This window comes from Ochotona curzoniae, unplaced genomic scaffold (assembly GCF_017591425.1).
Source record: "Ochotona curzoniae isolate NIBS_2020 unplaced genomic scaffold, NIBS_Ocur_1.0 scaffold_3223, whole genome shotgun sequence".
In the NCBI taxonomy this organism is placed as follows: domain Eukaryota; kingdom Metazoa; phylum Chordata; class Mammalia; order Lagomorpha; family Ochotonidae; genus Ochotona; species Ochotona curzoniae.
The window spans coordinates 2,971,323-2,997,967 of record NW_024467108.1 but is presented as its reverse complement, the minus strand read 5'-3'; the positions used below and the strand labels follow the sequence as shown (position 1 = coordinate 2,997,967).

Genomic DNA, 26,645 nt, shown 5'->3' with positions numbered 1-26,645 from the left:
CCCAGCACATGCAAGGCAAAGACTTTAGCTGTAATCTACCACGCCGGGCCCTTAGTTCACTTCTGAATGAGCAGTGCTCCAGCTTCATTCTTTCACGTGTGTAAATCTAGATTTTGCAGCAGCGGTTATTGAAAAGGTCTTCTTCCCCTAATGAATGGTCTTGACACTCTTGTGAAATCATTGAACAATCTATATGAGGATTTATTCTTCAACTTTTTTCCCAAAGTCATTTTTAGTAATTGTTATTCACCTATGATATAAATATACAATACAATTTATTCAAACCTTCCTCCATTGATGGACATACAGGTTGTTTCCAGGCTTTTGCCATTGTGAGTGAAGTTACAGTAACTATTTTAGAATATGGATTTATATCTGGCTCACTTTGCTTTCCATAATGGATTTACAGAAATAGAATTATTAGATCAAGTGGGATGTTTTAGTTTTAAACAGGTTATTTTTCCAAGAAGGATGTGTGGATTAATGGTTCTCCCAGCCATGGATGAAAGTCTGTTTCTCTTCATTCTTGGTAGAAATTAGAAAACCTTTTAGGATTTCCTAATAAGATCAGTTTAAAATGATGGGAAGCCTTCTGAAAATGGATACTGATGAATATGTTTTATGTACCCATTTGAAAGATGTTTTACATTTGATTGTAAAGCAAGCTCTGTGCTTTCAGAACACGAGAAAAGCAAATGAGAACAGATAGTTACTGCCATTGAATAGATTAGCATTTTAAAATAATCAGATGTTAAAGATTTTTCCTATTCCAACTGTTCTCTTAAAGTAAGCAAACCAGCTGTTGGCTTCTAAATTTTTCTAGCTGAATGCAGACTCCGAAAGAGAAGAAGGAGAAGAGTTTGAAGACAACATGGATGTTTTTGATGACAGCAGTTCCAGCCCTTCTGGCACCTTAAGAAATTACCCACTTACCTGCAAAGTTGTTTATTCCTACAAGGTTTGTATATTTCTAACATATTACTACTGAGAGTACATGTAACTGGATCTGCCCAGTAGTTCATACTGTTTGTAACATACACTTGATATTCAGATATTCAGTTAGTGTCAGAGGCAACATAATACAATAGTGAAAAGGCTCTAACTTCAAACTGTCCAGCTTAAGATACTGTCACCGCTGTTTATGGGCTATAATCTGTCACTTGTCCCTTACTTTCTGTGAGCCTCAGTTTCTTTATCAATATCATAGGGATGAAGTGAAAATTTAATGCTATTATGTTCATAGCAAATTGCTCAGTATAATACCTGGCATCTAGTGAATTTTTAGGAAATAGACATCCCATCTTGATCTTTTGCCTGGTTGGCATGTAGACACTCCTTAGGATGATCCTCAAATTGATAATAAAGGAGAATTATTTTACAAAGCAATTGAACTTCACTTTTCTTCAGCCTTATATAGCCAATTCTTGTTATGCATGTTAAGCAGGGATCCAGATAAACAGGTACAGAATTTCCAAACCTAAGTTGGTTTAATAGTTCTTAATCTTTGTCACCCCTACTCAAGTATCCAGTTAACATTTTATTCAAAGTAAATTGTGTTTCACTGCCCTAATTTGCCCCTTTCCCTAAGTCTCCTCAGCCAGTCCTAATTAGTCTACCTCCAAAACATGTCTTGAATGTCTTAACTTTTACCTTTTTTTTAAAGATTTATTTATTTTTATTCACAAGGCAGATTTACAAAGAAAAGGAGAGACAAAGATCTTCCATCCACTGGTTCACTCCCAAGGGTCTGTAATGGCTGGAGCCGAGTCGATCCGATTCCAGGAGCTTCTTCCTATTCTCCCACATGGATGCAGGGTCCTAAGGCTCTGGGCCATCCTCAACTGTTTTCCCAGGCTACATGCAGGGAGCTGGATGGGCAGTGGAGCAGCTGGGATAGGAACCCGTGACCGTATGAGACACCCGCATTTGCAGGACAAGAATTTAGCCACTGAGCCATTGTGCAAGACCCACCTTTACCACTGATATGGCTACTACCTTGTTCTAGGCCATTGCTTTGACAAATGTCAAGCAGGGCAGAAGGACCTTATAATTGGTCTTTCTCCTCCATATTTGTCTCTCAATAGCCCATTTTATATACTGCAGCCAGAATTATCTTTAACACATATGGGATGTTATTTTATTCCCCCTTCTAAGATCCTCTTTAAGCTTTCAATCTCGTGTAGGAAAAGCCCACAGAACTCTCTGTGGTCTGTAATGTACCTGATCTGGTCCCTCTAGTCTCCCTAGGTTCATCTCTGACCATGCTGTACCCCTAACTACCCATTTACCACTCTTGCTGCCTAGTCATCAAAAGCACTAGACTGCTTCCTGATTTCATATGGTTGCTCTTGCAGCACCCTTTCCATGGTCAACAGGAATCAATGACTATCAAGAGTGTTGTGATAGTGTCAGAGGGATGTGTGAAACCTTGTAAGAACAAGAGGAGGAGGAAGCAACTAGCTTACATTGGGTGGTCTGGGAAGCCATGTGCTGCATCTCAATTCATACATAATAATAGCTTCTATTCATCGTTTATTTCTAACCTTTCAATGACCTGTTAAGTGGGGAGGGATGGGTATTTGGCCTTTACAAGTTAAGGTGAAGATACCCATATACCATATTGGTAGATACCTGGGTTTGGTGCCCCGTTCTAGCTCCTGATTCAAGCCCCTGCTATTGTGGAAGACAGTGATGGTGGCTTAGGTTATTGGGAAATCTGGCTCTGACCTTGCCCAGCCCTTACCATTGTAGACATTTGGGAAGTGAATTAGTGGATGGGATCTCTCTCTTTCTCTACCTCTCAATTTAAAATAAACCCTGTACAATATTATCAGACTAGTTATTTGTTCGACAAATATTTGAACACCTTCCATGTACTAGTGCTATGTTCTTTTCTAGGCTGCTGATGTAACATTGTTCATTACAAAACCCCTCCCCCAGATGATCTACCTTAATGGAACTTATATTTTAAGAAAAACAAAAAAGAAAATTGAGACTCAAAGATATTTTATAGTCACTTTCCCAAATAAACAAACTGAAGCTGGATTTATCCCATGGTAATATTATCCACTCATCCTACAGGAAAAAGGGAGAAAATATGCTGGATAAGAGGGACAACCTGGTAGACACATAGAGGCCAGGTTTACTCAGAGAACAAGGAGTGGGAGTTGTTGGGTCGGGAGAATCAGAAGACTCCTGAAGACCCAACTCTGTAGATGTTTATTGTCATCCAGAGGACTCAACCTTGTTAAGTGGAATAATTAATCATAATGCATGAGAATGGTACAGTCAAGCCCGGGGTCTGCTTACACTGAACAAAATTCATGGACCCTCTGTGACTTCTTACGAGGACAGTGATGTATTTAAAGGTCTTCTGCCCCCCTCACTTTGCTCTCATACACATTAAAGTCTAGTCATGTTGATACTCTTTTTAAAACTTTTGTGCAATTTGGAAAACAAACTGCCTTTTGCTGGTCTATAACAAGGCAGAGTGTGGTTTTACAGTAGCAAAGAAATTCCACAGGAAAATCTGTCAAGAGTAAGTAAACAGATTTTTTATTCTCCCTCATATTTTTAGATCAGAGGTAATTAACTTAACCATCTGGTCCTGACATATTCTAATTTGACAGCCTTAGGCTTCATCCAGAATCTAGATTTTGAGTAAATGTTTTAATGATGATGAAGTGAATCTTAGAAGCAATTTATTGTCTTATTTTTGATTGTGTAACTTGGAGTAGACTTGTTAAGAGCATCATTTACCAAAGAGCCCCCGATACTATCCAGTGTCTGCCTGTAACAAGTGATGTGGATATTTCCTTAGGAAGCAAAACTTAACAGATTCTTTGGCCTCTCTGCCTAGCCTCTGACAGTTTCTTCTCAGGTTTGGTGATATCTCATGGGCAGTCTCTAGATGGTTGATGCTAGCAGATTCCTGCTGTCAGGGATAAGAATGCCATTATAATGTGTGTATAAATAAGCCCATCTCCAAAGTAAACTCAGAGCATAATAAATCCAAACCATGATTACATTCAATCATTTTCCTCTTTTGACCAGCATTTTACAATGATTCCAGATCAGTCCTAGGCTAAGCTCAATCTGTCATCTAACCCATGTACATAGTTCTTTGCATTTCACAGCTTGAGGCTCCATGGAAGCCCCTCTCACAGTTCCAACTCCGTGCCTTCTTTTTCGCCTGTGCTGCCAATGTCATCACAGCTCTGTGCTTGCATCCCCCATTGGCTTCCTCCATCCTCCAGGGGTGGCAGGATGGTCATTTGAGGAAAAAAAGGCATCAAGTTGAGTAATTTGCCAATAGATACATGAGCTGGAACCCACGTTCTCTCTATTTCATCATGGTGCTGTATTCACTGAACCCAGCTGCCTCTTGAGGATTCAGTCTCTCCAGTTTTTGTTGTGATTTTATTTTTGTTTTTTGAAAGTAAAACTTCACTTCATTATGATAGTTTTACAGCATTTAACTTTTTCTGCTTTTCAAAATCATTTCAGTATTCTGATCCCGTTTTTGTTATAATCAGCACACACCTGCTCCTTATCTAACCTTTTTAATTTTGTCCATGACCATCCTACACTGCAGGCGTCTCAACCAGATGAGTTGACCATTGAGGAACATGAGGTGTTAGAAGTGATTGAAGATGGAGATATGGAAGACTGGGTAAAGGTATATTCCTTTGCTCATATCGCCCCTTCTTGTGACATTTCTAGGAGTTTGTTTTGGTTCTTGCCATTCGCTATTCAGTTTGTGTATATAAACCTGTCTCATGACATATCTTTTACCCAGGCTCGAAATAAAGTTGGCCAAGTGGGTTATGTGCCAGAAAAGTACCTACAGTTCCCCACCTCGAACAGCCTGCTGAGCATGCTGCAGTCCTTGGCCGCTTTGGACAGTCGGTCCCACACATCCAGCAATTCCACAGAAGCAGAACTCATCTCAGGCAGCCTCAACGGAGATGCCAGTGGTAAAGACTGAGCACGGCACTCTTTATTTGGTCACATTGGACTCGAATTGTAATACACTAGTGTAAGCCTTCAGCAGGTTAAAGAGCACAAGTTTATTGCTGTCCTATGCTAGAAATGTTTTCTTGTATTTGGTTATGTTAATCCTATACACTGGAACCTTAGAGTTGGTCCTCAGTGTGTAAGGAAGTACAGCTTACTGCTCTTATGTGTAGGGCCCTTTTGGTTATCATGTGAGCAATGGGGTGGTTACAGAAGCCACCTTTATGTCTATGTTCTTACCATATGTTTTTCTTTCTTGTTCCCTAGTCTGTTTTGTGAAAGCACTTTATGATTATGAGGGCCAGACAGATGATGAGCTGTCTTTTCCTGAGGGGGCTATCATTCGCATCGTGAACAAAGAAAACCAAGATGATGATGGCTTTTGGGAAGGGGAATTCAGTGGAAGGATTGGAGTTTTCCCATCGGTGCTGGTAGAAGAACTTTCAGCCTCAGAAAATGGTGACACTCCCTGGATGAAAGAGATTCAGGTACAGGAGAGGGGAGGAAGGCTAAATTAAAAGATGTGTAAAGAAACTGACTCCAGGGAATCTGTTGATCTAAGGCCAAAGAGGGCCTGGTCTCTGTCTCACTCTTTCACCCTAGTCCTCGACTGAAGGTGCCTGCAAAACCAAATTTGGGGAGTCCTCTTGGAATATGGCCAGTTATACCTCCATTCTCTCCCATGTTCTTTTCTCTGAACTGGCTAACAAAAATGCTAAATTGTGTATGATATGCTAAAGATTGGTTTGGTGAGAGGAAACAATACCAGAGAGGGAATATGTTGTATCTGTAGTTGTTTTATGTAGGACAACAATTAGCTGGCGCTTTCTCTCCCACACTCTCAGAACCTGCCTCCCTAGCTCACTGCCTGCCTACCACATTCAGGGATACTGTCATCAGAGGGAAACTTGCCTTACAGGAAACTGATTTGAAATCAGTTTGGTTTGTCCTCTCGGGGATTCTGTTACAGCATGCCTGACACAAAGAGGAATAAGAAATGAGTTTGCCTACATAGTTGCACTGGTGATTGTGACCATTTAGCCTGACATTTAAAATAAAAACTCAGCCAATTATCTTATCTCCATTGCTTCCCTGCCCCCCAAGGAAAAAAAAAAAACTGTCCTCTTTTTTGTTCTTCTTTGGGTTTACTGAATTGAGTTTTGGCAAGTTTTCAACAGAAACGTAGAAAATAATGTGACTTGGTAGCTGTCTAGCATAAACTCAAATCAGTAGCATAATAAAATCTGGAAGAGGAAAAAGTTAAGTGCAACCCAAAAGAACTTTGGGGTAGTTCTTTTAAACCCACTTGCTTCTTAGGAGGCTGGCAAGTTTTCACAATCCCCTCTGGGGAAAGGGAATGTGTACAAAGCAGAGAATCAGTCAGCTTTCTTGAAGGGGAGACATGTCCGTGGTAACCATCCCTCCTTCTGCTGCAGATCTCTCCTTCCCCCAAGCCGCACACCTCGCTGCCTCCACTGCCACTGTATGACCAGCCTCCCAGCAGCCCATACCCCAGCCCAGACAAGAGGGGTTCCCAGTACTTTCCTCGGTCTCCTTCAGCAAATGGTAAGGGTTTTTCCTGGCATGGGTCTCAATCCATTTTCACCTCAGAAATCCATGTATTCACACACAGAACTGTATTAGCATTTTTATTGCTGAGCAACACAAACAGAATGAGCTGCTTTGATTCTCTTCCTTAGAAAACAGCCCCCATGCAGAATCACCAGGATTCTCACAGGCATCCAGGCACACTCCAGAGACCTCATATGGCAAACTGCGACCTGTAAGTCCCCTATCTGTCAAAGTGACAGAATACAGAGTTTCTTCAAATGGACAGTTAGAAATTAATGTTCCCCTGGGGTCTCTCTGTGTTGTTACTGACTCTGCCAAGCAAGGGTGAGATGGGTTTGGGAATGTGAAAAGAGCTATTGGAAAGGAAGGCTATAAAACCAGTTCATCCTGGAATGTTTAGTCTGTACTGGAGCTTTTCTCGCTGAGCCATGGCAGGATGGCAGGAGGACAGCCACAAACGTGTATTTACATTAGAACAAGGCCTCAGAACATAAAGAGAAGCTCTAAACAGAAGCACTTTTCTTTTAGCAAGTTTTGTTGAAAACCTAATTCCCAGGCCCATATTTGCTTTTTTGAGAGTCACTGAAATGAAATAGGGTACACTTCATCACCTCAGAAAGCTCCTGTTCTCAGGGAAAATATAATCAGACAGCTAGTTCCTTCTGCCCATTCTTGATGCCAGTGCTACCGTGATCCTACGCCATCACCCACTCCAGGGTCAAAGCTTTCACTTTGGTAATCCAGAAGATGTCTCCCATGTTAATTTACTTGACTGTTCATCTGTATTTGACACCATTCTCCAAACCGCTGGCTTCCTTTACCTTCCTCCATTCAGCAGAATAGCCCTGAGTACCTTGTTTGGACTTGAGTCTTGACCCTAAATGTGATAGGAAACCATTGCAAGGTGACTGGCTTTGCATTTTTAACACTGCCATGGCAGCTAAGTGGTAGATGACTGCAAGCAATAGATTATGTTAGCACTGGCTGGTAAGTGGACTAGAAGTGGAGAGAACTAGAGTGATTTATTTGCTTCCCTATACTTTCCTATCTTGCTTTCTACCTCTCAGGCCTTTCCTTTCTGCGGATTTTGCAGACTCCTGGCTTCTCCATGTCTGTAGTACTTCTCATAGTTCTGTCCCTGGGCCGTACTCAAGGAGACACTGAATGCACTCTTCCTGCGTGATTTCATCTATCCCCACAGCTCTGACAACCATTTATGTTCCCATAACTCACAGATCTATAACTATCCGTGCAGCCTTTTCCCTGGGCTCTATGTCTCAGGATCTAAGTTCCATACCTCCAAAACCCTGTAAAGTGTGTTGAATATCTTCCCTTGCAGATATGCTGTTTCTCCCACATTACCTGTATTGGAACCCCTACCATTACCTGTGCTTTGGCCAGCCATCACTCTTTAAAAAATATTTTTTTTATTGGAAAGTCAGATTTACAGAGAGAAGAAGAAGCAGAGATAAAGATCTTTCATCTACTGGTTCACTCCCCAAGTAACCACAACAGCTGGAGCTGAGCTGATCTGGAGCTGAGTTGATACAAAGCCAGGAGCCAGGAGATTTTTTTCAGGTCTCCCCGCATGAGTGCAGGGTCCCAAGGCTTTGGGACATCCTCAGCTGCTTTCCCAGGCCACAAGCGGGGAGAACAGTCAGGACACAAACTGCTCATATGGGATCCTGGTACATGTAAGACAAGGACTTAAGCAACTGGGCTACTGTGCCAGGGTCCCTCTAGCTTCAGATCTGGCATAGGATAGCTATCAAATTCTGCTGGGTTTGCCTTAGAGACAGCTCTCAAGTCTGTTCATTTCTTTACCACCCCCACTACTGGTGCCTTAGTTCAAACTCATGTCACCTCTCATCCGGATGATTCTAAACATCTGATTTGTCATCCTGCCTGTACTCTTTCCCACCTCTGATCTTTTCTCCAAACTGTTACTTGAGTCATCTTTACCCAAGTCTGATACTGATTAAAGTCACCAGGAGCTCCTATTTGCTTACAGAATAAAGAACATATTTCTTACCATGGCTCACTGATGTTCTCATATACTAATCCCAGACCACCTCCCCTGTGAGACAAGCTGAGGCTTTCTTGCCTGAACATTTCTTTCTCTTACTCCCAGCCCAGGCTTGAGAAGGATGTTAGGACTACAGCGAATCTAGTACCCATGGGACTTTTAGCCTAGGCAGCAATCTGATTCATGGGTTTGACATTTCATCCAAAATAGCAGTTGCTCCTCAGTGTGGGAAATGGTGATGGTTAGATAAGAGCATGAGACAGCTAGGGAACCCACGTGTTTGGGTAGAGATGGATGGTTACGATTTGAGATGACCTACAGCACTCAATCAGGAAGCTAACTGACAGTCCACATTATTGTTTCTTGCTCAGGTCCGGGCAGCTCCTCCTCCACCTACGCAGAACCACCGAAGGCCAGCAGAGAAGATTGAGGATGTGGAAATCACACTGGTGTGATGATGGGTTTGCCCATCTGTTACTGCTACAATCAAGGCCAGGCTGAGAGCTTGGCCAGTCTTGTTTTTAGGCACCTTTGCATGATGACTCTTGAACAGAGTGAAAACAAGGAGGATTATAAGTGACTGGGTGGTCTGAAGAACTCCTCCCATGTTTTGGATATTTTGTGCCTTTTTGTTGTCATTTTGTATGTCATCTCTTACCACAGCACAAATCTTGTGGGCCCTAGAAGCAGAGAGGGGGCAGCCCTCATGCCTACCAGTGGTCCGTTTTTATATGAGACTCAAGACCAGGCCTTGTTCAGGGCACAGTCACAGAATTACTGATCATGTGCACTCGTACAGTATATTACTGTGGCCACAAAGATGTGGCAGATTCTCATCTTTCTTCAAGTGGCTTTTGCTCATCTGATTAAGTAGTAATCAGATCAAGTTGGCTACATAAGGAAACATAAGAAAGGATTTCAGGAGAGGCTGGCTCCTCCCCGAAGTTAGTCCCCAGACTAAGAAAGTGAAATTTATTGGGAGAATAAAAAAGGCGAACTGTTCTGATTTTAGCACCAATTGCATTAACGCACATCTCTTCCACAACTAACAGATTTAAAAGAACAGTGTCCTCTTTGCATTAATATTATGCTGTTCATTTAGTATTAATGGAGGTATTATGAGGGGCTGAACCAAGAGCTGCGTCCTGTCCATCACATAGACTAATAAAAGCAGAAACGGAGCTTCCAGGTCTGAAATGGGCCAATTTAATGTCTTCTTTGTATTTGGGTATTTTTCATTCTAAATTTTGCAGTATACATTCTTCTGACCAGCACCTATAGAATCTGAATGCCCAGATAAATTGAAGGCACCAACCCCCATCATTGAGCTTTTCTACTAGGAAGACCCTTGGCACTGTTGTATTCCCAAGCCAGTGCACTGGCCCACATGGCTGGGTTGTACCTTGTCCAAACCAGCTGACACTCTTGGAATATATAACTTCTGTATCCCACTATCCTGACATCCCTTTGGGAGGAAGAACCTGTGGCCCATGGAGGAAACCTGCTTTGCAAGAGAAAGGAAGACGGGATTGCCCATGCTGCAGAGTTGCAGAGTAACACGGCAACACGAGTGTCTTCTGTCAGGGAGAACCGAGAATGTTACGCTTCACAGCCCAGTGAGCATGCAGCAGCAAGTGCCCCACACCAGGGCCCTGGCCCTTCACCCCTGTGCAGCAGGGAATGTGTCATCTGTGGACTACAGGAAGTTCAGCTGTTACTTTTTAAAAAATTTTTGTTAAAAAATCAAATTTACAGAATTTAGCCCAAAACTTGAATCATCCGTTGAAAACTGCATCCCTCCTAAGAATCTTTCAAAAAAAACAACTTGAAATGCTCGCCAAACGTCCCCATGGGATTTTGAACCAAAAGTAAGGTCAACGTGGAACAATTTTTCAGTTAGTCATGTGATCACTTCAGTGATAATACCTGATGATGAATCTTCTCCATGATTTTAGTGATTTTTTTGTTGTTGTTGTTTTCATTTCTTAACCTGTTGATCTATTTGAGGTCTTTTGTGTTTATCAAACTTATTCTTAAGTTTAAAAAAGAAATTAAGGGGTGGTTCTTCAAGATTTTAAAGTCTGCTGACATGTGCTTATTCGACAGAGCAGTTCTTGCCACCCAGTCCTGTGCTTTCCTGTTAGCTAGCCAAATTGTCTTTGAATCTGGGTTTCCCATGACCTCAGAGCGGTATTTGAAATCTTTTGTTAGATTTTAAAATACTTTTTGGAAGAGCTGCTAATTTTATTTTAAAAAAATAAAGCGAGCCTGTAAAAATATGCGTCCTTTTTGGAAAGTAAGCCCTCCCTCCAGGACACGTAACCCAGCATGGCAGAGCACAGGCAGTGCTCGGAGAGGGCCTCTTTACAGGCGCGCTTTCTTGCCGTGGCTGTAAAAAGTTTGTATTTATTATATATAAAATGTTGAATAATAAAAACATGCAATTATGATTTCTATGTTTCCTTTTAAAAAAAATTCAGGTAACAAGGCTTTTCCAAAAAGACCATGCTTCTTACACCTGTGGACCCTCGTTTAAACCCTTGAACAGATGCAGAGAGCAGGAAACAAGTTCATCCACCCGTGGTGTGCAGTCCTTGATGCCACCGAGGCATCGAGTCTCATATCCTAGGTAGTAGAGATGGAAATGAGTAAATCACGACCTTTGCTTCCAATTCTTTCCCAGAAGCAAAAGCTAGAAGTCAGTGCTGTGCAACGTGCAGGTAGGGAAGGGCCCAGAACATGCTGGCAAGCTGAACCATGAGCTTGGAGTCTGCCACTCCACGGCACAGGAGGGTCCCTAGGGTTGCCTTGGAAGCTGTGACTGCTACCTTCTAGGAAGTGGTCATTGCTGAGCTCTTCTCTGTCCTAACCCCCACTCTCAGAAGTAGTGAACTATGTCAAAATATTTTATTGGTCACAGGAGTGCACAGAGAATTCCTGAGTAAAGGTTCAATCCCCCTCATTCCCAGCCAACCACCCTGAGGACCAGGGCTGCAACTCTCCTTCCAGAGCTGGGGATGTGCAGTGCATATTCCAGATATTTTTCTGTGTATAAAATTCATTTGTGTGCACATTGCTTGTTTACAGGAGAGGGATTACATAATATGTTTGGGTTTCTGTCATTCATTGTAAGCCTGCATTATATTCTCCAGTTGGGATGTAACATTCCTTTTGTGATGGGTATTCAGGTTGTTTACAGCCATTTGCTATTAGAAAAATTGCAAATAACATCCTTGTACATGCTTTTATAGAAATCTATTCCATACTTGACAAATTCCTAAATGTAAAACTTGAGAGTCAGAAATATATCTCTGTATGTAACTTTGTTAGATTTTGCCATATGAGCTGCCATAAGGATTCTCTTTATACTCAGCAACAGGCAATATCAAGATGCACCTGGGAGTCAGACCTGAACATCTGGGTTAAATGCTGATTGCACCACTTGACAGGCAGGAAGACGGAGCTTCAGCACTGTCATCTGCAACCGTGGGTAATGCTGTGGACCCGGCAATGACAGGGAATGGATAGCACAAGGTAGTCTCTACAAACACTCCTGGACCCTTGATTGGCACTGGCACCCTTTCTAGTCCTCCAGCCACACAGTAGCAAATGGGATTGTCAGGAGGCCCAGGGGAAAGAACGCATGTGAAGTTTTTTACCATAAACCTGCGAAAGACAATCAGGATGAGCAAGAGGTCATTTTCCATCTCGTGCCTCCCCTGCGTGTAGAAGCTGCTCATGTTAGAGACCAACATTGGCACTGCAGGCTGGTTTGGGACCAGCAGCAGAGTTGGGTTACTTTCCCCATCCCAGTGTCAAATTATTGGCCTCCTCTGCCCGACGAAGCTGGCTACAATCAAGCCATGGATTCACACCATATCGCTGGTTCCCTTCTCTCTGACTCCCCCACCCCAGCACACACTGACAGGATGTCACCTGGCCTTAGTCCTACCACTGCTTGCTGGACCCTTTCCTTCTAAGCTGCCACAACCCCATCTTTAAAAGAGGGAGGACTCCTCCAACTCTCCTGTTCTGATAGGCTTGGCTTTGAAAAAAGTCACAGCATTTGAGCAAAGTGACAGACTTACTGGGACAAGCACAGTGACTGTTCGAGGCATTGGCCTCCTGGACTGTGACAAAGTTGGCCCTCCTCCTCCAGCCTCTGACTACACCCAGGTTGCTCACCCATGGCCCAAAGAACCCTGCTGTGGCTTCAGCTTCGGCTTTGGGAGCCTGTTTACTGTGGAGCTCTCTCCATGTGGCCTTGTGGCAAACCAGCTGCTCTGAGCCTCTGCATTAGCTTTGTTATAAAATTGTTTTTCACAACAGAAGCAATGAGAATACAAAACTTTTTAAGTCAGAACTATAATCTGTCTCAAAATTGTAGTACTTGATACAGCCAGATACATTTCCTCCTAGACTCCTCCAGTGTTTTCTCTGTGACTACTTGATCTGTGAAGAGCCACACAAATGCCAAAAAGCGTCTTGTTCCTGGACTGTTTACCCCTTGCTCCCAGTGACCAAAACAATACACACTGTGCTGCCACCATGATGTCTCTGCAAGCACTGGTCTGGGAATTTTCGCCTGGAACATCTTATGCTACACGGCAACAGAGTTAACTCCCGAGCAGGGCTCACACCCCTGGACACCAAGGACCAGACACATACTAACCCTTGCTGTGCCAGGGATACCAGAGGGACACAGCAAAAAGAGCTGGGCCCCAGTCCCTCCAGTGTGCCTTGACTGTGGCTCATCTCTTAACCTTTGCAGGCCTTGCTCACTACATTTGGAACACAAACATCCTAAGATCCAGTAGCATGCACAAATGCTCAAGACACCAATGACAGGGGACATACAGACAGCCTATACAGGCATGGTAGGACACTAACCCTCCCTGATGGGTCCCCACCAGCACTGTCAGGATTCCTGAGGCCACCACCTCTATTCAGTTGCTCTTTGCGCACTTAGTAGTTTATTGCCATGGGTCATATTCTGGACACTATAGCACATCTCCATCCCCAAGGGGATCAAATCTAGTGGGGAATCAGTGTATGCCTTCCAGGACAGAGAAATGACCACGGCCCAGAAGTGTGGCTTCTGTCACTTCTCCCTCCCTGAGGTTTCAGGCTAATCAAGGCCTGAGGTTTGGGGAGACAGAGGCAACAGAGGCTGAAAAGAACTGTCATGTGGCTGGGGCAGTAGAAGGGACAGGATCATGAGGCCCTGGAAGTTGGTGATTTGTCTAAGGTCTCCCAGTCTCTCATTTCCCTCTCCTGCATTCCTGCAGGTCCCACACTTTGGGGACACTAACCCTCCAGGCTCAGGAGCCAGAATGGAAGAGGGAGATGTAAGTGGGCATTAAGCTTAGAGGCAAGGCTAGAATCACAGGCCTCTCCTCAAGACTGTCAGGCAGGGGACAGACAGATCCAAGGGGGTTGATGGGCTCTGCAGCCCTGTCCAGTCAGGAGTTCTGGCATTTGAGTGTATGAGGCACACAAGGATGTATATACATATATATCATGTGTCTCAGCCTCTCAGAGCCCATTTTCTCCCATCCAAGAGAGCACCTACATCACAAGGGTTCAGTAATGGTGGTTATTAGCAGTGTTAGGCTTCTGAACCACCAATCTGGAGGCAGAACTGCCTCTGCAGAGGCCAGCCTGCTGGTGACCCCTGGTGGCCATGAGGAGCCAGGCAGGAGAGTAGGGAGGAATGGGACAAGTCTTGATTCTAAGTGTTGAATCCTTAGGTCCTGAAAGAGGAGACTTGCTGAGCCCTTAAACAAGAGGATTTAACTACTGACTGAACCATGCTTGAGATCTGCATTTCCATCCTGGCCTTTGTCAAGACCTCTCTTGACTTACAATAGGGGCAGAAATAAACGGGGAGCTCAGGGGAGATGCCCACAGTCTGGCAGTGTGGGATAGGCTGTCAGTGGGCAGATCTGGAAAGCCCAGTTTGAACTGGGAGCTAGCCAGGAAGCAGCGTATTCTGAACAGAGCAAGGCATTTAGAAGCACATTCAGAACAGAAAATGCAGCATGCACTGGAAAAGCTTCTCATGGCACCCAGGGACCTTCAAAGGGACTCAGCATGTGACCATAACACTAGAAAATCACTTGGCCATGCAAGAATACAGGTTGGAAGGTTGCTGTAGTGGCCTCAGCGACAGGATCTGGTCACAAGTGGGAATGATGGCCAGGAGGAGGGGGCTTAATTTGTGGTCTAGAGCTCAAGGGAATAGATAAATAATTTAGACTGCACAGTGTAGATTTGCTGTTCAACCAATGTTTGTATGGCTTGTGTCCAGCCCTAAGGGTGCCCTAGTTCTGCCCTATCAGCTGTGCCTGTTACTCAGAGGCTCACTGTGTGAATTAGATTTGGTGCCAACCTAAGAAGGCCTAGGCCCAACCACAGGCTGCCCTCGCCCAGTGAAGACTCACTCCATCTCTGCAGGAAGAATGCGAGCCCAGTCTGAAGGCAGGCATGGTGTTGCTCTGTCCACAAAGACTGCTGTGGGTTTCTTCCATACTGCCCCTCAGGACTCAGCTCCTCCTTGGCCTCGGATTACCCTAGGTGCCAGAAGCAGGAGAGCCCTTGGGACCAGGCTGCTCCTAGGGGCACATTCCACCAGCTCCTGCTACCTCCAGGCCCTTCTTCCTGCCATCCCCAGTTAGCCTTGAGCAGCACCTGTCTGCTCAGGCAAGTCTGTGATGGCCCTGCCCCAGCTCTGTGCAGGAGGAAAGAGGGCCAGGCCTGAGTGTCCCCAGTCCCCCAGCCCAAAGGCCTCTGGGCTCTGCATGATGCAAAGACGTTAGCAGACAGTTTAGATGCTTTTTTCCCTTATCACTTGTGAAACACTGAGGAGACAAGAGTTTTAAAAAACAAAACTGTAATCCTGCCAACCCACCCGATTTTAAACCAATAGGCCAGGTCCCGCCAGGCCTTCTCCCCCATTAAACTCAGAGGTCTCCTGCACCCCCGCTGGTCCTGGTTCAAGCACAGGGAAGTATTCTCAGCCTTGCACTTCTCACCAGAGCTCCTGCCCAGGCAGGGTGAGATGTGGCCCTAGTGCCAGAGCACCACCTTCCTGCCCTGGTCCACGCTCACCACATGGCTCCCTGCGTAGCACCAGGCCACAGCATTCACAGCAGCGCTGAGGAGAGGGAGAGGGAGAGCAGGCATCAGGGGGCGTTCTGGAAGCTGGGCACCCATCCCCGCCCCTCAGTGTTAGCCCTAGGCAGTAGAACACGCCTCCTTGCGCCTGTCCCTTGGTCTATAAAATGGGTGCTGTAACGAAGAGCAGCCAAGTACATAAGGAACCTTGTAAGGAATAAGAGGCTATAGTAGGGATGAGGGCTGAGGTGGACCAGCAGGCAGGTGGAGGTCATGCTCACCTGTGGGGTCCTTGAAGGCAACTCGCCAGCTTCCCAGTGTCCACATCCCAGATGTACAGGGCTCCGTCCCAGGAGCCCGCCAGCACATAGCTTCTGTCTGGGCTGCAATGACCATAGCACAGCAAGAGAAAGGGGATCAGAGGGAGGACTCGCACAGGATCAGACAAGTACATGCAGCGCTGATAAGCGCTTACACTTACCTGAAGACAGCTTTGGTCCAGTCTGAGCCACACTTGAAGCCATCGGCCCTGCAGACAGACATGTTCAAGGTCAGGAGGGAGGGAGCTGCCAGTTCCTATTCAGCCAGGCACTTCACAAGTTTCCTATGCCAAGACAGGGTCCAGGGAAAACCCCCTGAGGGCCTCTTACAGAGGAGAGGCCAAGCTGCTTCAGTAAGGGCCGCAGGGCCAGCAGGCACAGGCTGGTACCTGAACACCTGGCGGATATTGCTGACACGCAAGTCAATGACCTTGAGTGTGTCGTCACGGGAACAGCTGAGCAGATGCAGCTGATCAGGGCTGAGGCTCAGAGAGGTGACTCGGTCCTGCACAGGGATGACCTGGATGCAGCGGGGCCCCCTGAGGAGCAAGGACAGAAACACGGATGAGCAACAGTACTTTCCCAGGCCACTCCTGATGGGTAGGGTGGAGTGTAGTGGCCTTCCCAGCTAACAAAGTCCAAGGGCACCTCAGGACCACAGCCAAAAATGACTGACCTCCCCTGCCCCACCATAATCTCCCCATGGAAGGACAGTTGTAGGGCCAGAGCCCTTGAAACCTCTGAATTATTAAAATAAGCACCAGAGCCAAAAGTAATGAAAAGATGCCCATATCTCCCATCACAGCATCAGTTCACGTCCCGACTGCTTCACTTCAGATCCAGCTCCCTGCTGCTTTCCCGTGAAGCAGCAGATGATGGATCACAGAATCCCTGCACCCCCAAGGGAGCCCTAGATGGAGTTCCAGTCAACAAAGGGTGAGGGACGGGATTTCAGGTGGAATGGCAGTCTACACTGGCCAGTAAGGAAAGCCTGGGCCAGGCCCAGCATTAGCTATAGCTCTGCCTTTTAAAACCACACAAGCCCAACTCTGGGCTCTTAGGTTAATGACCAAAAAACTATTTCCCTGTAGATGACAAAGTGGCATCTGCATGGAAAAAGGCTCTTCTCTCTCTGGCTGCAGGACCCAGCACAACCCCGCACTCCATGTAAGTCCCTATGACCCGTCCTCTTCCTCTCTCCCCCCACCCATGGGCAGGGAAAGGAAGGAAGACTCAGAGTCCTGTTCCCGGGCTGCTCCCCCATCCACAGCCTGTGCCCTTCACCTGCTGTCCCAGAAGCGGATCTTCTGGTCATTGTGGCCACTGATGATAATATGGTCTCCACATACCACGTCATTACAATAGGAAAGGACATTGATGGTCCTGGAACCTGGAAACCCAGACGCAAAGGCCAGAGCCTCAGAGCAGGGCTGCTGGGAACCTTCCCTCAAGACCAGCATCCACCCAAGCCTAGAACCCAGGCCTCCAGCTTCCCAGCCCAGGCTTGCTCCCCAGTCTTCTCCACCCACACAAAGCCACAGGTCACCAAGAAACCAGGCAGAAAGCATGGATGGGGGATGGAGAGAGCAGCCTTGGGGACCACTACCAGAAAGCAGCATGAGCTCCTTCACACTCAGGCCTGGGGATCCCTGCCAGTGGGGTCGGGGGCAAGGTGGGGCCTCACAGTAGGCACGACCGAGGTCCCACTCCTTGACTGTCCGGTCCCGGCTCCCAGTCACTGCCTGGTGTCTTGTTAGCTTGAATTTGGCAGCTGTGACCTTGTCCTTATGTCCAGACAGTGTCTCCTGTTACCATCCCAGGTATGGATCAAAAGCATAGCCATGACCTCATGGGACCTCCTTAGGTCTCAAGTTATGACCTTCACCCTTACCCCTTTCCCCAGACTGCTTCACAGTCAGGGCTCACCTTGGATTGTGCCTCCCCAACCTTCCAGAGCTGGGCAGCCTGGTTGTAGGTTGCTGCTAAAACCTCACAACCCTGGAGAAACAGGAGTAGAAAGGAAGGGCCTGAGTGTTTCCCAGGCCGGACAGCTGAGCGGGACTGCCTCAGAGCCGCCTGGCCCAGTCTAATATGGCAGGGAGAAGCCATACAGGACCCAAGGGTCCCACCCATTATACCCAGGATGTGCCCTCTGGCCCCAGAGCCTCCATGCCTCTCACCGAGGGGTCAAAGTCCACACTGGTGATACTGCCACCAGCTCCCTCCAGGGTCTGGTTGGCCTCCAGACGACCTGTTGAGGGGGCAGCAGGAGAGCGCACAGGTGAAAGGAGGGCACTATCAAGGAATAGAGACTGGGACTGATGGAGAAGACCAAAAGCTCCCAAGGGCAAGGTCAAAATAGCACTGAGTCCATTCCAAGATCTAGGCTGCACCTCTCCTCACTGCCAGCAGGGATCACCATCACAGCTAGAAGGAACAACCCAAGTGGGGCCAAGCCAGCCAGAAGGAACAGGTTGTGACCCCCCAGCCCAGCCCTTTGCAGATCACGTAGCTTAGCACCCTTAATCTGCTGTCCAAGTTCTGAGAAGTCCAGTTCTGCTGAGACGCCTGCCTGCCAAGCCACCACAGCTGGGCACAGTGCCAGCAGAGAAACTCAGGGTCCAAGCCCATTGCCCCAAGTGGAACTAGTGAGCCCAGGGTCTGCAGGGACAGTACTGATGGGCCTGTGGTGGGGTGCGGGGAGGAGGTGGGGGAACCCTTACCTCCCACAATGTTCCACAGGTGGATAAGGTGGTCAGCCCCTCCAGTGGCCAGCAGGCTGCTGTTGGGGCCAAAACACACGGCATTGACCTCAGAGAGGTGGGCGTCCTATGGGGAGAGGGAGACATCAGTGCCCTGGTTCTCCCATGGGCACCTCTGTGCAGCCTGTGGCTGACCTAGTATCCTTACCCCAGGTCTTTCTGTGCAGACCTTGACTTTCAAACACGCCCCCCATGGGTCTGCTCAACCCTGCCTAAACCCCTCTGGCAGCCTCTGTTGTCCCCCACAGCCCTGCATGGCCCTCTGTCTCTTCCTCGCCATCCTTGTTCCCGATATGGCATGCTCAAAGGGCCCCCACAGCAAGAGGCGGATCCCTGGCCTCCGCACATGGCCCAGGGGCCCATATTACCATGTGGGCTGGGGCCTGTCTTACCAGCACATCCTGGGCCCTGGTGGGCAGGTGGGTGGCCACACACACAGGGATGCTTCGGTAGCGTGGTTCAGGCATACTCCCAACTGAGTGGCCCCTCCTCTTCTTGAAACTAGGTGGTTGGGGTTGGAGGGGGCAGGAGGTAGGGCATTCAGCAAAGCTTCCTGACATTGATGGGGTCAGGAGCACCCAGCTCTTCTGAGGCAGCAGCAACATGGAGCAGACGGGTGCAGGTAGCAGAGCAGGGCCGCAGGGACAATGAGCACGTTCCCAGATATTCCCAGATGTTCCCCGAGCCAGGGGTCAGCAGGGGGAGGGGGAGCAGTGGGCCCACAGAGACAGGCACGGCCAGAGTTCAGCCTTGGCCTTGCCACTGGCATGCTCTGCAAAGCTGAGGGAATTTCGAACATTGTTAAGTCTCCAGCATTCCCTGCCTGGCCACAGGCTAGAGCTCATTGTCCCCTCTGAGGACACTGCAAAAGGTGAGGCTGGCAGGTAGCTAGGCACAAGATGGGAATGAGGCCACACATCAGGTTCCTGCTCTGGGGCCCAAAACACACACATACACCGGCACCACACAGACAGACAGATTGAAGCGCATACACTGACTTGGCCTGGCTCTGGGAGACTAGCTCAGAGCCCCAAGGGCGCACACACACAGGCACATACACACTTACTCCAGAAGCCCCTTCATCACATCCACACAGCGGGCCAGTGTCAAAGAGGTGGCTGAGGCAGACCTGGGGCGAAACCGAGAGACATTCTAAGGGACCGTAGCAGCCTGCAAGTGACACCACACAGCCCTGGTGGCTCCCTGCCTCCCCAGCTGGAGACAGGAGCTTGGCTCCTTTGGGACCAGCAGGGTTGCAGGAAGGTGCAGGTGCAGAGGGACCTGGCACCCAAGGACCCCAAGGCCTCCACGTGACCAAGAGCACCCACCTCCAAGTGCACCCCAAACCAAAGTTCCTGGGAAGCCAAGCTGGGGATCACTGGGGTGCAGGAAAGTGGTTGGGAAGCCAACTCTTCCTAGCCACATTATGGGAATCACCTCTATTCCCCCAGAGCTGTCAAGGATTTGGGGGACCACTATCTCATGTATTGCCCCAAAGCTAGAAACTGGGGACTGCAAGAAAAGACTGAGAAGAGCCCTCACCTGGGGGGGCGGAGAGCAGTGCAGGCACATCAAGGGGGACAGGAGAAACGGAGCAGGGAGAACCCAAGGACTGACAGTGCAGTCAGGTCGTCTCCACCATCACACTCAGGTGTGCCCAGGCAGCCTCCTGTGTCTGTGTGTACACCTATGCCCACATGCCCAGGATGGCTGAGCCCTAGACCTGACCCACAGCTCCCCTCCTAGTAACAGTCATTCACAAGCATATTGCCCTACCCCCGGAGATCTGGTCTCAGGACCCAGGGGGTGGGGAATGGAGAGGGGAGGTGACAAGGATAGGGGTTGAGGGTCCCTGAAGAGGTGTTGACCCCAAGGAACTCTAGGCACCAGAGATCAGACCAGCCCCAGGAGGTCTCCATTGCACCCTATAGCTCCCCACACTCCTTCCCAGGCCAAGAACTGCCACCCAAGGCCACAGAGGACTCTAGTAGCAGGTGGGCTGGGCCCCACTCAGAGCTCTGGGGCAGCCCCTTGGCCCTCACCTAAAAGGCCTCTTCGACCTCTCACAGGCCTCAGTCTCCAGCAACGGTGGTTTGGAGGCCAGGGCCAGAGTCTTGGGTCCCTCCCTGATGCCATCTCCCAGCGGGTCTGGGCTTCTGCAGAAGAAACATAGCTTAGAAAGACAAGGGCTCAGGCTGGCCCCTCCCTACATCAGGGCTTGACACGGTGAAAATGAGCATGTGAACTCCCAATGGTGAGGGTACACTGCGTAGAGCATGTGGCTGGGTCTAGGACCACACACCTCTGTGCCTTCTACAAATGTGAAGGGCCCCCGGGAATACTGCTACACACATGCGCAGGCCGGTGCACCTGTCACCACCTGCAGCCAGCAGGGCTGCTCCACCACAAGACTCTGGGGCAGGGCCATCCCCACTTACTCGCTGATGCTCACGGTCCGTTTGGCCGCCTTTTTCAGCTCTTGCGACACCAGCGCCTGGTTGGCCCTGCAAGGATGTAAGGTATCCTAAGGGTCGGATGTGGTGCCTCACACGGTAGAACGCGGGACACCGACTACAGGCCGGGCTGGACCCTATACCTTCCCCCATTCCTACCTACAGGATGGGGGTCAGGAGCCCTCCCTTTTTGACCTGGACGACGCCAGCCTCCTCCCCTCCCCGCAGGGGGCGGGACAAGCTTCCATACCGCTCTCGACGCTCGTTGCGCAGGTTGCGCTCCGCGGCGGCGCGCGCCTTGCGCTGCATGAGCCGCTCCAGCAGGTCACGCTCCTCCTCCTGCAGCCGGCGCAGTGCCACCTCCTGGAGCCCGACATGGACACGCAGCTCCTCGTAGGCCGCCCGCTGCGCCGCATTCTGCGCGCGACGCTCTTCCACCTGCTCGGCCTTCCGCACCCGCGCCTCCAGCAGATGCGCCACGCGGGCCTCCAGGGTGGCCAGCCTGCAGGGCATAGAGAGCAAGCACGCTGGGTGCCCAGACACCTCTGTCACTGCGCTCCGCGCCCCCACCCCACCCCCCCGCCCCATAACCCGCTTCAGGCGCAGACCGCCTCAAAGCCACGGGGCCAGCTCTCCAAGCCTTCCCTGACCCCCAGAGTCCCACCATCCGAGTCCTCTGTTGCCAAGCACAAGTTTGTTTGAGGACAAGGGGACAAGGGCTAGCTATCCTCCCCACCCTAACCAGCGTGCACCTGTCTTGCCGCTCCTCCAACTCCGCCTCCAGAGTGTCCAGGGCTGCGCTCTTCTCCACCACCTGGTAGGCCATCTAGGGGCAGTGAAGGGGCCAAACAGGTGAGCAGAGGCGCCACAGCAGGACTCACACCAACCTCCAACCCCTCTTGGCCTCTTAGCAAGGATCTGCTATCCCATTACCCAGCCCCCACGACTATGAAAAAGCCAATGCTCATGTAGGTTTCAGGTTTTGCATGGGATGCCCCAGGTCACTGTAGAGGCAGACAGTGAGTACTTTGGGGCACTCATGGCCCAGGAGCAGTTCAGACGCTGGAGAACCACCCTTCCCACACACACACCAGCTTGCAGAAACAGACAAAGGCTCTCAGGTAAGGAGTTTTCAGCCCATTCCTATACTTTTATAAAAAGGTTTACTTTATTTGAAAGGCAAAGAAAGAGAGATTCTATCTGCTGGTTCACTCCCCTCAACAAGTGGTCTGAACAACCAGGCTGGACCACACCAAAGCCAGGACCTCGGAGCTGCATTAACGTCTCCCATGTGTGCATCGGAGCCCAAGCGCTTGGGCCATATCCCACTGCTTTCCCAGGCATATTAGCAGTGAGCTGGATCAGAAGTGGAGCTGGGACTTGAACCAGTTCTCTGGTCCAGGATGCTGGCATTGCAGGCAGCAGCTTAGCTCACTCATAAGGGCAGCCTCACTTCTTAAACTTCAAGATGCAGAGACACAGAGATGCTCCCCAAGTGGCTTTGACGGCTGTGGCTGGCCAAGGACAAACTCAGCAACCAGGAACTCAAAACAAGAACACAATTACTTGCGCTGTCACTGCTCCTCCAAAGCAGGAAGCTGCAGTCAGGAGCCGGAGCCAGTTCCTGACCCCAGGCACCTGGGTGTGGGATGCAGACGCCTAACCAGCATTGAAGGCCTGCCTTCCCACCTCTGGCTCACTTCGATTGTCAACCCACTCGCATGCTGTTAACTGCTGTCGATTTACTGGGCTAGCACATTCCCCAGTGGACCAGAAAAGCCCCAGAGCAGGCATCACTAACTGGTACTTCACCTGCTCCTCGAATACAGCAGTTATCATTAACCATCTGTTGACCAAAGGTAGAAGCTGGCTCCACTTCTTCTCAGCCATAAAGTTAAGGAGGATTCACTGAGATTAGGCTGAACCTTGCCTGCAGGCAGTCAACTCCTGCTAGGTTTCGGACATTCTATTATGGGCTGGAAGATGAGCTTGATGCTGCCTGCAGTGTCCAAAATGTGCTGAGTAAGAGAGGGAAGCACAGCAGAGGAGATAGGGTTGGAGACAGGTCTGGGAACAAGCAGAGAAAGCCCTGAAGCCGTGGGAGTCCAGGAGCCCACCCAAGTTCCAAGGACATCTGCAGTTAAAGGGTGGGGCTCAGGGGAGAGGAGAGGAACCCCAGCAGCCTCAGAAATGAGGGAACCCAGGAGAGGGGGCTGACACAGAAGCCAAGAGACACAGTACGGGGCCAGGCAGAACAGCACAAGGGTGTCAGGTGGAAGCACCACATCCGGCTGGTGGGCTGTTGGGGCCTCCCTCCTTGGACATCAGCTGGTACCAGACGCAGAAGCTGCCTGGGCAAGGGGTGAGAATGGGCAGGCCAGAGCAGGCTCCGTCACCTGGGAATGGGGACCTGGGAATTCCAGGCCTCCCTCCATCTTCTCCTTCCCTCCTCCCCTCCATCCCCACAGTGTTGCAGGAGGGTACTTTCTCCTGCCCGCCAGACACCCAGAACCCCTGGCCAGCTCCAAGTCAGGGCCTGCCTGGCACACACTGGGGCTCACTGACTGCCTATAGTGTTCAATGTGGGAGGTGCCGTGAGCACAGCAAGTGTCCCCTCTTGGTGGCTCCCTGATCATGTTTCCCCACCCCCTTTTCAGGCCCCCTACCCAACTTACCTCACCGCAGACCAGTCGGAGTCCCTCCTCCTCCTGATGCCATTTCTCCCTCAGGGCGGTGAGCCTTGGCAGTGGGTCTGAGCTGTGCCTGAACTCCTCCTCCTCCCTGTCAGCCAATGGGAGAGAGGTGTTCACAGTCCCCACATCCACCCCAGTGCCAGAGGCCCCCCAGGGAGGCCACACAAAAGGATTCCATCCCAGAAGGGGCCAGAGAGAGAGGTGGGAGGCCAGCAGCCAACAAAGAAATGAGCAACAGGGACGCTGTCAAAAAGGAGCCCCCCAGCCTGGAGCCCCAAGCCACGCCCAGCCCTCATCTCCACTGCCTCTTAGGAACAAGCAGCAAGGCAAACCCGTGGGCATCAGATGAGGAATGGGGGTGGGAAAGGCCTGCAAAGGGCAAAGACAGAAGTACAAAGGGTCGGAGCGCAGGTGGCACAACTGCAGAGATGGACTGAGTGGGGAGAGGGGAAAGAAGATTCTAGGCAGCTGGCCTCTGCAGGCCCTAACCTCCCCATCCCCACTCCTGGGCAGCAGCCAGAGTGAGGTCATTGAACCCAGCTGAGGCAATGGGGGCAGGGACTGGGCACAGGCTGGTCATTGTGAGCATGGATAGGACACTCACTCACCAGGGACTCTGGGGGGAGGTAGCAGCAGTGGCATCGCTCAGCTCAGACTGCGGCTTTGCGGAGAACTTGGCCAGCAGCTCAGCCTTCTCGAGGAGCCGTGCATCTGCAGGGCCAAGAGCAGGAGCCTGGGGCAGAGATAGGCTCCACCCAACCTACCCTCAGCCAGGCAGGCTCCTGAGAACTGGCACACCTCTGGGGGCTGTGCTCTGTGTCCGCTCACACACAGCTGGATCTCAGCACCCCTAAGGTCATGGACCCCGGGCCCCACCAGGATCAGAGCACCTGCTCTGCCAGGGGTAAGGATGCCTGGGCACTGTTCACTGAGGGCTCCTGCCCCTCCAGAGATCCACCCGAAGTCACTTCCCTAGGAGGACTCTAACTTTCTGCGCTGAAGAGTGAACTTCACTTCCCCACTTCACCACCACCAGAATAGGAAGTCCTCAGGCAGTTGCCCAACAGACCTACTTAGGTTTGGTGGCTTGACCCTGAGACACACCTCTCTCCACCCCCGACCTGCAGACACTTCCTCTTTCTCACCAGATCCAGCACAGCATAGGGGATGGTAAGCACAGGCCTGGCTCCTCAGCTACCTCCCCTTATCCAATGCCCTAGCAGTTACCTGTGGAACTCCCTGGGGCTGGCCTTCATACCCAGAATACGCTGAACTAGGCCCGCAGCTCATCTTAAGAAAGTTTCGGGGTGCCCAGTGCACAAGTATGAAGCCCAAGGCTCACTGTCCACAACCACAGAGATGACCGAGTTCCCTCTGCAGCAGTCAACTTTAGCTACGGCAGTCTCTCCAGGTCCTCAGACCTGCAAATCCCACAGAGTGGTGGTGCTGCGGGGGAGCGTGCTTCTCCCATCAACCTCCACTATTCCCCTGTTACAGCAACAGAAGAATGGATCGGAGTAAGGGCAGATTGCACAGAGGGTGCACAGGAAGGCTAGTTCCGTGGGCAAGCCATCCAGAGGGCATGGCAGGGTTACCGCTCTGCGACCTCAGGCCAATAGAGTCCTGAAACTCAAAAGCACAACTGAGCATCCTATCTGGAACACACGCAGGCACCCAGAAGCAACTCCACTGTGGGGAGAATGACTTGCCTGGGCCTGAACCAGCTTGCTTCTCAGCCTGGGGCCCTTGACCTTTGCCCTCCAACTCCCCAAATATCACCTATCGGTAGGGAAGAGAGTCCGGGCATCACTTTTTCAACAAGTCTCAACTTTTTCTGCAACGGGCTACGCAGGTAAAACGCACTGCCCCGGGGGACGGAAGGTGAAACACCGCCACAAAAGTAACATTTTGGGGAAAACTCGCACTAAGACGTCCAGTCCGAGGGCCCTGAGGCGGCTCCATCCGGACCGGCAGGTGCATGCCTCCCGGACAGTCAAGACTTGGTTGTCACCGACGGGTCCAAGGCACAGCACACGGCCTCGGAGGCCACAAGGTGCCGGGGCGCTGCTGCACCTGGATCCCCGCCCCAGAAGTCCGACGAACCCTCTCCCGGCGCCCAGAGCCTCTCCCCTCGGTGGCCGTCGGCCCAGCCTCGGGCGCACTCACAGGCGGGCACCAGGTCCAGGAAGAGCGCCTTCTGCGCGCGGTCCCGCTGCCGCAGCTGCCGTATGATGTGGCCTTTCCAGCGGGGTGCGGGCGCGCCGGCAGGCCCGGCCCCGGCCATGGCCGCTCTCCCCGCGCCGCCGCCGGGACGCGCACCGCCCGGGCCACAGCGCCGCGCCGGGACCGGGCCGCGCGGGAACTCCGTGACGTCGGGGGCGGGCGGCGCAGGGGAACCCCCGGACTGTACTAAAAGTGCTCCGGCGAGGGGGGAAATGTCAGCGCAGCCTTGGTCCAAAGTCGCCCCAGGGCTGGTCCCGCCGGGCGGCCTCCCCCACGCCCGTGGGCGCGCTCGGGAGGCGGGGCCTCCAGGGTCCCAAGGCGACTCCGGAAGGACCGGCCCGCGCTCACCGCTAGCGCCTCGCTCGTCCCGCACACCCAGACGCGGGGTCCCCGCAGACGCCGGGCAGACACGGTGGTGTGACAGAACTGGAAAACAACGAGGGAGAGGCTCCTGCTTCCGGAGA

The 26,645-nt window shown here is 50.3% G+C and overlaps 2 protein-coding genes across 6 annotated transcripts in view; one reads left to right on the top strand and one right to left on the bottom strand.

The window, feature by feature from the left end:
- FCHSD2 (FCH and double SH3 domains 2) overlaps positions 1-13,669 on the top strand; it is a 245,109-nt gene extending 231,440 nt beyond the window's left edge. For 2 of the 4 annotated variants that reach the window (XM_040964120.1, XM_040964118.1), the window contains 7 exons: positions 824-958; positions 4,595-4,678; positions 4,799-4,976; positions 5,284-5,504; positions 6,453-6,582; positions 6,717-6,799; positions 8,986-13,669. In XM_040964120.1, the coding sequence (XP_040820054.1) occupies positions 824-958; positions 4,595-4,678; positions 4,799-4,976; positions 5,284-5,504; positions 6,453-6,582; positions 6,717-6,799; positions 8,986-9,069 (915 nt within the window). In that variant the 3' untranslated portion in view covers positions 9,070-13,669. Of the gene's footprint in view, positions 1-823; positions 959-4,594; positions 4,679-4,798; positions 4,977-5,283; positions 5,505-6,452; positions 6,583-6,716; positions 8,042-8,985 lie in introns of those variants that run through there. The other 2 variants (XM_040964121.1, XM_040964119.1) reach the window with 2 other exon arrangements.
- A 1,820-nt stretch (positions 13,670-15,489) lies between these two features.
- ATG16L2 (autophagy related 16 like 2) lies at positions 15,490-26,278 on the bottom strand. 2 transcript variants are annotated; one of them, XM_040964123.1, is made up of 18 exons: positions 26,125-26,278; positions 24,567-24,669; positions 23,941-24,046; positions 22,018-22,091; positions 21,516-21,767; positions 21,251-21,316; positions 20,855-20,968; positions 19,879-19,941; positions 19,205-19,313; positions 18,774-18,879; positions 18,231-18,301; positions 17,977-18,048; positions 17,735-17,855; positions 17,335-17,440; positions 16,440-16,589; positions 16,212-16,259; positions 16,012-16,113; positions 15,490-15,770 (listed from the first exon to the last, which is right to left on the bottom strand). In XM_040964123.1, exons 1-18 carry the CDS (start codon positions 26,240-26,242, stop codon positions 15,683-15,685), a joined length of 1,869 nt encoding a protein of 622 aa, XP_040820057.1. In that variant the 5' UTR covers positions 26,243-26,278; the 3' UTR covers positions 15,490-15,682. The 2 variants fall into 2 exon arrangements, with proteins under 2 accessions (XP_040820057.1, XP_040820056.1); XM_040964122.1 differs by having other exon boundaries at positions 23,941-24,043; positions 26,125-26,277.
- Between the last annotated feature and the right edge of the window lie 367 nt (positions 26,279-26,645).